The sequence below is a fragment of the Pimephales promelas genome, chromosome 11, assembly GCF_988280905.1.
Source record: "Pimephales promelas chromosome 11, fPimPro1.hap1.1, whole genome shotgun sequence".
In the NCBI taxonomy this organism is placed as follows: domain Eukaryota; kingdom Metazoa; phylum Chordata; class Actinopteri; order Cypriniformes; family Leuciscidae; genus Pimephales; species Pimephales promelas.
Genome location: NC_142779.1, coordinates 35,353,731 through 35,364,624, shown reverse-complemented (window position 1 = coordinate 35,364,624; position 10,894 = coordinate 35,353,731). Strand labels below are relative to the sequence as shown.

Below are 10,894 nucleotides of genomic sequence, written 5' to 3'. Positions count from 1 at the left end.
TTTGTAAAGTCAAAGCATGTTTGTAAGACGAGTTAGTTGCTGATATAGCCTCGATGGCAGGCAAATCTCTCAATTCAGTTGAAAATCGGTCCTCTTCATAACGTAAGGATCACGTCCAACATATGTTTCGATTTTCTGTTTATATATTTCTCTTGTAATAGCGTCTAAAGTAGTACAGTATGGATTTTCCTCCATCTCGTCCATTGCGCTCTAAACTCCTTGCGCTCCATCTCCTTGCGCTGATCACAATCACGTGACTGCAAACCACCTTTTGAGCCTTCGAGGCGAAGACCCAGCCTTAATATGTAGCGGGGGAAAAAAAAAATCTGACAACACAAGACGTCAGTTTCACACCCCGGCCATCGACGAAGCAGCGAGCGAGGAGGCGATCGATCATTTAAACGGATTTTATGACAAGGTTGGTGAGGATGGGAAAAAATCTTACACTTTCGGGCAAACTTTGCCTGTCGATAAAATAATTGTCTGTGGTATATGGGCTGTGGCAATAATTATTTAAAAAAAAAAAAAAAAAAAAACTCACAGCAACATATGGAAAAAAGAAGTATGAACTTATTGATTTTTTTTAAGTATGTTATTTAACTTGTGAACTGAACGTGTAGAAAAATGAACTTTCCCAACATTGGTATCTGAGGATTCATTATCATATATACTGACAAGAACATGCAGATTGTTGTCAATGACACATTGTCTCCATTTAATGCAATGCAGGTTCAGAACAGCAGATGGCACCAACTCTCAAGTAGGAACATAGACCTGCCACTAACCAACAAAATATACTCCAACATACACAGTGGATGTTCCCTTTTTTCTATGGAAGCTTTGTTTGACGATAAAATAAGTAATTTTAACTTCTCAATTCAGATTCTTGCAATTGTGAGATTACATATTGCAATTCTAGCCTTTTCCCTTAATTGTGAGAAATTTGCAATTACATGTTATACAGTTAAAATAAAAGCTTAAGAATTGTGATCAAAATGTTCTGAAACTTGCAAGTTTATAAATTCCAAAAATAGTTACACACATGCAGCATGCAATGACAAGTCAGGAACCACCAAGGCTTGATTTGTCAGTTTTATTGAAAACTCTTTTGCCCTTGAACCATTACAGGACCAAGTGATGCCTTGCCTTCCCACAGAATGCCTAGAGAAGAAAGCCAAGTTAGAGCACTTGCATCAAAAGTAACCTTAGAAAGAGAAAACGCTACCAACCTCCATAGGGAGAAGCAGCAAATTCAGCATCAGGACCACATGATGAGTCACAGCAACCACAAACTTGGTCGTTTCCATCAGCAGCAAACCACCTGCAACAAATACATAGAGCCTTCAGCATGAGAAGTAAACTTAACACCAGCCCCCCCCCAAAAAAAAAAAAAAAAAACTTCACATACCCATTGGCAAAGGAACAGGATTTGTGCTGAGCATCACTGGGTGCAGATGCAATAGTTGCCTTCAGAATACATGTTATGTAGATCTGGAAGAGATGAGAGACATGTCAAAAAAACCAAAGAAGATGGGAGGAGAAGTCAAGTTAACCCGTTATATTTATAGTACATACAGAAGGACTGTTGCCCTCCTGGAACATGAACGCCTCCAGCTGGAACTGGATCTTGTCAGCTTGGGACCGAGGCATGAAGCGGGAGCTGGAAGCTGTAGTTTTGGCATCCACAAAGCACCTGACGACAAAACCATCACAAAGAGCAAATCATGAATGTCAACTGTAGAGCGTCAAGCAACTAGACCTTATTCATGACTGTGACCGTTACAAAAGGCAACTTAAACAGAACTACCATACCAAGGGCCATGACCTTACCCATGATTCTCAATGAAGGAATATCTCGGAAGAGAGTTCACATCAGGTACTTGAGTGGCCACACAGCGGTCCACAAACACACGCAGAGGCACATGATTGTACTGCTTCACAGATGCCTCAATATTAATAACACCACCCAGGAAATAGGAGTATGAAGGCCTCTCATACAACCAATCATCTAAACAAAAATAGTCACACATTTTAGGCACAGCCACAAAAGCATGGGTAATGTTATTTTATTAAAAGAAAGAAAAACCTGTACCAACCCATCATGATCTTCAGGGAGAAGACCAAGACTTCTTCACCAGCCTCTGTTGAGGCATAAGGGACCCATGTTGGCCTCAAGGCATCACTGCTTACATTTTGGAGCCTGCGGTTCATGAAAGTACCCATTAAATGGTCTCCCAGTTGAATGAGAAAGTGCAGAAAGTCATAGAGATCCCCTACCTTTGATAATGGCATTGAACACCAACAATTGCACCATTGGTCCGGGTAATCGGAGTACCTGCAAGCGCCTCAGGGGTGTAGGTAAGAGAGAAGGTGTAGACGAGCTCATCCTCATTCATCTGTAAAAAGATTGTGGTTACCAAGAAGATCCCAGAGATTTAACATACAGAGACTGTGCACTCATATTGCCATAAATGGAGAAGGTCCAATATGGTGCAATTCCTAAAGAGCAAATCACAAATTAGTAAATTCTTCGACATCATTACGGCCCAAGATTTATTGTTATGGTTTCTTAAGCTCCTTTCATACCATTAATGGGATGGTTTACACCAGATGTTGGTTTGAAGGGTTATTTAAAAAGGCACGCATCTTAAATTAAGAATTTGCCCATTCAAATAGATCAAAATTTGTCTCAGCTGCCCTGGCATTGTAAAACCAAGTGAACAAACTTTCCTTGAAAGGTCCTCTACAAGAAAAAAAAAACCCCATTAAGATGCATCTGTTCTCACCATCAGTACACTGTTGCAGTCCTGTAATTCATACTCAAAGATGAGCACTCTTGCCCCAGGATCCTGACCAACAACAGGACATCCACCTAAAGACAGACCAGTTGGCTGGATCAACTGACCATTGCTGAAGAAGTCCTGCTGGACCTCTACGAGAACCCGGTTCTCTCCACATTGAACCGCTACGCTGTTGGGAGTCACGGGTTGCCTCAACTGGAAGTCCACCGCCACCTCACTCTGCACCTCTGGAACGATGGGATACCTCCAATCCAAAGGCTTCACTGGACCCTGCAACAGCAGCTTCTCCTGAAGACCAAAAGGATCTTGTGCAAGGCTTTTGGAGTCGGGACCCAGAGGACTCTGAAACTGAGAAGCCGCTTGCAAAGGGTTCCAGAGCCCTAGAGGAGAAAGGGCAGGACTTCTGGAAGCTGGATCTGATTTTGGCCCCATGCTTCTTGGACTATGACTGTACCTCAAACTTCCCAAGACATCAGGCAGATCAAATGCAGCAATTACAGCCACCACTAACACAACTTTCAGGAACCCCATTCTAACAAACTTTGACACAAACACCAGCTCTTGGCTTTGCCATTTTGTACAGCTTTGAGTTAAGGTGGCTCCACCCCTTTTACCTTAATTGATTATCCTTGATTCTCCTCTGGACCTGTAGAGTGTATGTATGCATCTTGGAGAAGCACCATTCTGCACATTTTCTATGCGACTGTCCAAATACCCACACTTGCTGTCTTTGTACTTGACCACTTGTCTACTTACAGAGCTTTATTTACATTTTGATTACAAAAGACACAAAAGAGGCGTTCATGTTCCAACAGTCAACAGTCCTTCTATATGTACTACGAATATCACGAGTTAACTTGACTTCTCCTCCCATCTTCTTTGGTTTTGTGACCTGTCTGTCATCTCTTCCAGATCTACATAACATGTATTCTGAAGGCAACTATTGCTTCTGCACCCAGTGATGCTCAGCGCAAATCCTGTTCCTTTGCCAATAGGTATGGGAGTTGTGAATATATATATATATATATATATATATATATATATATATATATTTTTTTTTTTTGGGGGTATTAAGTTTAAGGCTCCATGTCTTTGTATGTTGTAGGTGGTTTGCTGCTGATGGAAACGACCAAGTTTGTGGTTGCTGTGACTCAACATGTGGTCCTGATGGTGAATTTTTCCTACCTCAACCTTTGGAGGTTGGTAGCATTTGCTCTTTCTAAGGTTGCTTTTGATTCAAGTGCTCTATCTTGGCTTTTTTCTTTTCTCTAGGCATTCAATGGGAAGGCAAGGGCTTGCTTGGTCCTGTAATGGTTCAAGGGCAAAAGAGAGGTTCTCATTAAAACTGACAAATCAATTCTTGGTTGTACATGACTTGTCATTTTGCTGCATGTCTGAATTAACTACTTTTTGCTTTGCAAAATGTGGTAAAACTGATGTCCTATACTTTTCAAGTCCCATATAGTATGCAACCATTGGGTTGCCGAAGTTACAGTGAAGTTCACTTTTTTCATTGGGAATGAAGAACCTTTTAAAGGCCGCTAGTGAAAGCTCAAGGTTATGCTTTTAAAGCAATTAGTTTGTTAGTTGTTTAAAAGAATTCTTGTAAAAATAATTACCACTGAGGCATGTATACAGTGTTTTCATTTTTATTACTGTATACCCAATGTGCTTACAATCAAATGGGGGAGCTCTCCTCAACCACCACCACCAGTGTGCAGCTTCCACTTGGATTATGCAACAGCATTCACAGTACAATGGTGCCAGTGTGCTCACCACAAACCAGCTATATAGGTAGAGGAGTTGAGCCAATATAATGCATGGGTCTTATTAGGAGGTTGTGATTGGCAAGGGCCAATGGAGGGGATTTGTCTGGGATACTGGGGTTACACCCCTATTCTTTACCAGAAGTGGGATTAATGACCACAGAGAGGAAGGACCTCAGCTTAAAGTCACATCTAAAAATTAAATATTCTTAAATTGAACAAATCTTTCCAAAAGAGCTATACAGCGAACACCTTTTTCGCATCAAGCACTGTGGGTGTTGTAATTTATTCAGTCTTTTAATATTCCGTTACTCTTATCTCTGCATATTTTAATACTTGGTTGCTTATTCAACTCACTAACTTGTAATCTGACTAATCTGCTGCTGGTTCATTAGAAGATTTCCTTTGGGATTTTTCAATGTGACATGTTCTACACACCTTCAGCACAAATTGACAAATTTTCTTAAATGAAAATGCAAGTTTTTAATTCGAGAACCCATTTGGCGTGTGTTGAACAGAATGTCAAAATATAAATCCAGAATGAACCAGCAGCGACTTGCTCTTGTGTCATGCCTCCAACACTCTATAGCCTGAACATGTAATATGCATGTACACAATAGCCTGGGTTTCCCCATTCTGCCTTGCCGCAGCACGATTTTAGTCGTGCTGCTAGGCAGCCGGATACCAGAACCAAATTTTCCCCAGAAATAGGGAACCAATCACAGAATGGGGTGGGAGCATAGCACATTTGATAGACATTCGTAGCACCCAATAATACGGCTCTGGACATTCGTAAACCACGCCTCAAATACAAGAAATTTAACATGTGGTTTGTGTGTGTGGTCATTAGCCAGGCTATGTACTTTGCACAAATTTACATTTGTTGTGTACATAATGGTATACTTTTCAAAAACTTGATAAATTTAATTTTTCAAAAGTTTGCGTTTTTGGGCCCAAAAGGTTATTACAGTGAACCATGCATACATTATTTTAAAATTGTGTTGTGTAAATGTCCCCTCAATGCATCAGCTAAAAGAGCCAAAGTGCCTGTGCAAAAATCCAAAAAAGTGGAAACTGCACACTGGTCTTGGTTGAGAGATCCCCTAAAATGATTGAAATGCTTTGAGTGTACAGCAGTACAAATGAAAGCATGATATACATTTTTTTTTAGTGGTGAAGATTTACCAGGAATTGTGCTGTTAAACAAATTGTAACAAAGTAAATGCTTCAAAAGCACAACCTTGAGCTTTCACTCAATAGTGGCCTGAAAGGTTCTTTTAAAACGCCCTATGGAGAAAGTTAAGTTACCTTCTGGAACCCTATGCTTGCATGCTACATGGGACTTAAAGAGTACAGGACAACTATCGGTTTCACCACATTGGCAGAATGAGGCAATTTTTGAAAGCCAAAAAGAAGTTCATCCAGACACACAGCAAAATGACAAGTCAGGTACAACCAAGGATTGATTTGTCAGTTTTATTGAGAACTCTTTTGCCCTTGAACCATTACAGGACCAAGGGAGGCCTTTCCTTCCCACTGAATGCCTAGAGAAAAAAAAGCCAAGTTAGAGCACTTGAATCAAAAGCAACCTTAGAAAGAGCAAACGCTACCAACCTCCATAGGGAGAAGCAGCAAATTCACCATCAGGACCACATGTTGAGTCACAGCAACCACAAACTTGGTCATTTCCATCAGCAGCAAACCACCTGTAACAAAGACATGCAGCCTTCAACATGAGAAGTAAACTTAACACCAGCCCCACCAAAAACCTCCCATACCCATTGGCAAATGAACAGGATTTGCGCTGAGCGTCACTGGGTGCAGAAGCAATAGTTGCCTTCAGAATACATGTTATGTAGATCTGCAAGAGACAACAGACAAGTCACAAAACCAAAGAAGATGGGAGGATAAGTCAAGTTAACTTGTGATATTCATAGTACATACAGAAGGACTGTTGCCCTCCTGGAACATGAACGCCTCCAGCTGGAACTGGATCTTGTCAGGTTGGGACCGAGGCATGAAGCGGGAGCTGGAAGCTGTAGTTTTGGCATCCACAAAGCACCTGACGACAAAACCATCACAAAGAGCAAATCATGAATGGCAACTGTAGAGGATCAAGCAACTAGACCTTATCCATGACTGTGACCATTACAAAAGGCAACTTAAACAGAACTACCACATCAAGGGCCATGACCTTACCCATGATTCTCAATGAAGGAATATCTCGGAAGAGAGTTCACATCAGGTACTTGAGTGGCCACACAGCGGTCCACAAACACACGCAGAGGCACATGATTGTACTGCTTCACAGATGCCTCGATGTTAATAACACCACCCAGGAAATAGGAGTATGAAGGCCTCTCATACAACCAATCATCTACACAAAATAAAAATAATGATCATAATAATAAGGTACAGCCACAAAAGCAAGGGTAAAGGTTACATTTTATAGAAAGAAAATCTGTACCAACCCATCATGATCTTCAGGGAGAAGACCAAGACTTCTTCACCAGCCTCTGTTGAGGCATAAGGGACCCATGTTGGCCTCAAAGCATCACTGCTTACATTTTGGAGCCTGCGGTTCATGAAAGTAGCCATTAAATTGTCTCCCAGTTACACAAGAAAGTGCAGGAAGTCACAGAGATCCCCCTACCTTTGATAATGGCATTGAACACCAACAATTGCACCATTGGTCCGGGTAATCGGAGTACCTGCAAGTGCCTCAGGGGTGTAGGTAAGAGAGAAGGTGTAGACGAGCTCATCCTCATTCATCTGTAAAAAGATTGAGGTTACCAAGAGGGTCATCCCAAAGACTTAACATACACCCAGACGCAGGTTTCAAGGGTCATGCACTTCAGTAGTGAATTGAGACCGTCTGAGATTCAGTTCACAAGCACTTTCACTACCCAGCTCTTAACTATTCAACAATAGTTTTATTTTGTTCATACATTGTGTAAAAATCTAAGCAAACACTGATTTTTATAAGTGCTTTGTGGTTTTCATAACACTAAGTGATTTATTACAACAACAAAAAAATTGGGAAAGGTAGCTTTTCCACCTTTTGACGACAAGATGTCGTTAGTGTGTACTGTGTTGAAAAGCTTCGAATAATGAACCAATTTACGAAACACTTGAGGGGAAAGCCTTAGTGCTTCAAAAAGCTTCATTTCACCATCACAACTATTCTGCCATCCATTAGTTCTCCACTGTACACACTTACTTTGTCACCATTCTTGGTTGAGTTTCACTACTTGTGAAACTTTTTAAATTGGGAAAACACAGAGGTGTTAAGATGAAGATGCATCTGTTCTTACCATCAGCACACTGTTGCAGTCCTGTAATTCATACTCAAAGATGAGCACTCTTGCCCCAGGATCCTGACCAACAACAGGACATCCACCTAAAGACAGACCAGTTGGCTGGATCAACTGACCATTGCTGAAGAAGTCCTGCTGGACCTCTACGAGAACCCGGTTCTCTCCACATTGAACCGCTACGCTGCTGGGAGTCACGGGCTGCCTCAACTGGAAGTCCACCGCCACCTCGCTCTGCACCTCAGGAATGATGGGATACCTCCAATCCAAAGGCTTCACTGGACCCTGCAACAGCAGCTTCTCCTGAAGGCCAAAAGGATCCTGTGCAAGGCTTTTGGAGTCGGGACCCAGAGGACTCTGAAACTGAGAAGCCACTTGCAAAGGGTTCCAGAGCCCTAGAGGAGAAAGGGCAGGACTTCTGGAAGCTGGATCTGATTTTGGCCCCATGCTTCTCGGACTATGACTATACCTCAAACTTCCCAAGACATCAGGCAGATCAAATGCAGCAATTACAGCCACCACTAAAACAACTTTCAGGAACCCCATCCTGACAAATTTAGACACAAACACCTCAACACACACCAGTGCCTGGCTTTGACATTTTGTACAGCTTTGAGTTAAGGTGGCTCCACCCCTTTTACCTTAATTGATCATTCTTGATTCTCTTCTGGACCTGTAGAGTGTATGCATCTTAGGGACGCACCAGTCTGCACATTTGTATGTGCCTGTCCAAATACCCAACAGTATTTGTAACATTTTCTTGGCTTAAATCTGATTACACTGTATTCAGCCAAACTCTGAAACAATAATAAGTAAGCAGCATGTGCAGTTGTGGTCAGAATAAATGGTACCCCTGGTAAATATGATACATTTGCATTGTTTATCCTTTTGATCTTGCATTAAAAAAAAATGTGTACAAATCAAACCTTTCATTGAAGTAAAAGTGGGGGAGAAGTGAAAGTGGGTGGAAAATCGCATTGTGAAGTAAATATTTTCTCCAAAATACATCGTCACCTTTATTGGCACCCCTAGAATGTTTTACGATTAAAATATCTCTGAAGTATATTCCTATTAATATTTACCTTTTTCTTAGCCCACCAGGGTGACTAGGAACACGATATTGTCAAGCTATGACTTCTGAGCGTGAGCAGAGAGAGTTTCTCCTGTATACGTGGAATTGCAATATCCCGATGTAAATGGCGACGCAAGGTTAGCGTCAAGACGTACGAACAACCTTAAGATGCAAAATGCGTCATTTCCGATTCTTCTTCCTGTATCCAAAGACAACAACAGCAGCAGCACGCGGATAATGAATAGTTCGGGGCAGATAGCGATCGCCTTTGTTTGCGCTTTGATGCTGGTAACGTTAAGCCTAGTTCACACTACGTGATTTTAAGCCCGATTTAAGCCCGATTTGCAAATCGTTGAGTCGCCGACAAGTCAGGGTGTTATCGCGTGCAAATCGCGGGCGATTAACGCTCGCCAATCAGTTAGTCTGAAAGAGCCAACAACGCATCAAAGACAGCTCGCAGACAGCTCGCAGACAGGTCACCGAGCTCAGAAAAATATCTAGCATGCTCGCGCGACTCAATCTCAGTGATGTTATGAGTACAGCCAATCATAGCAACGCATGGGTTGAGGACACCAGGTAAATCTGCTACTTTTTCTTTTTTGCATTTTTTTTTCTCAGAGCATATCGTCGAGCAAACAGTGTGCAGCACTAGTTTCTGTCTGACGTCCATATTCGCGTGTTGTGTTCTTCTCTGCAGTTTCGCGTCATTTCTGGTTCGTTTTATTGCGTGGTTTTTCGTTACAAAACATGGTTTCTAGACCAGATAGAATCGCGTTGTTGTCAACTCGTTATTTGTTTGATTATTTTCAGGATTTAGACCGTATTATAGTACTGAAACAGCTCTCATTGAGTCACAAATGATATGCTCTTATCATCCGATCGTGGTTGTATCTCTATGTAGTGCGTTGTTAACTCGTGTAGTGAGTTACCTCCTGTTGTGGATCAATCACGTTGTGTTGTGTGGTGTGAACAGCTAACAACTTGAACACTCATGATTTCACTGAGAGCAAGTCATGTAGTGTGAACTGCACAGTTCAGCCCGACATTTTAAAATCATGTAGTGTGAACTAGGCATTACTGAGCTCGCTCCAAAAGTATGCTGTGCTGTGTCTCGCCTGGTCTCGCCATGTTTACTTCCGGTATACAGCACGCGGATTTTTGTATGCGCCGAGAAGTTTCTCTACTCAAAAGACCAAGATTCCTTGTAAATAGAACATGCGCAGAACACAAATCACTATATGGGGATATGCCGATACACGTTTATATGACCAAAAATTCGGGTTAGAAAAGGGGTACCGCAGGTATAATATCTCGGTTTTTAAAATCCGGGATATGAGCATCTTTCGGGTTTTTGCCGGTGTTTACATGGCAGTTCGCGACTGGGTTATTGCTAATATCCCGGTTTTGAACGGGTTAATGGCTGCATGTAAACGCAGTGTGTAACAGAGCACGTGCTATTCAATTCAAAATAATACGTTGGCTACATATCACCCCTTATATCAGAAATAAAAATGGACCCAAAACTTTCCCCCAACTGCTCAAATTGCAAAATATCAGTCGTAATTATATTCACTGTATGTGGTCTTGTCACAGAATTCAGTTGTTTTGGAAGAAAATTGCAGACCATATTGGCAATATTCTGTGAATAATAATTAATGTTGATCTTTGTTATTTTATTATAGTTCTGCCGGCTGGTATTATGATTTTATACGAGACTTTTTAGTATTTTAACTTTTGCTGCAAGAAAGAACATTTTGATGTTCTGATGATCTTGAAAGGTGTTGTGAAGCTCAAAACAAGAAACCTATTCATGTGAACATTTATCTATCCTCCTCTGTAACCTAAATCTTTGATATTATTTGATTAATAATTTATTCGATAATTGTACATTTAAGGTTTGCCTGAGCTGTTGTCCTTTTTCTGTTTTGTTTAGTTTGCTTT

The 10,894-nt window shown here is 41.3% G+C and overlaps 2 protein-coding genes across 2 annotated transcripts; both read right to left on the bottom strand.

Annotated features, from left to right (window-relative positions):
* Positions 1-1,074: 1,074 nt before the first annotated feature.
* On the bottom strand, positions 1,075-3,380 carry LOC120492349 (zona pellucida sperm-binding protein 3). Its single transcript, XM_089117341.1, is given in 7 exon segments — positions 1,075-1,161; positions 1,230-1,321; positions 1,409-1,693; positions 1,831-2,008; positions 2,097-2,200; positions 2,278-2,396; positions 2,787-3,380. Coding segments are annotated over 7 exon segments (1,392 nt in total). The 5' UTR covers positions 3,333-3,380; the 3' UTR covers positions 1,075-1,093.
* Positions 3,381-6,027: 2,647 nt separating this feature from the next.
* Positions 6,028-8,475, bottom strand: LOC120492355 (zona pellucida sperm-binding protein 3). The gene is given in 9 exon segments (XM_089117337.1): positions 6,028-6,111; positions 6,182-6,273; positions 6,346-6,446; positions 6,448-6,498; positions 6,500-6,629; positions 6,767-6,944; positions 7,039-7,142; positions 7,221-7,339; positions 7,882-8,475. Coding segments are annotated over 9 exon segments (1,389 nt in total). The 5' UTR covers positions 8,428-8,475; the 3' UTR covers positions 6,028-6,043.
* Positions 8,476-10,894: the final 2,419 nt, after the last annotated feature.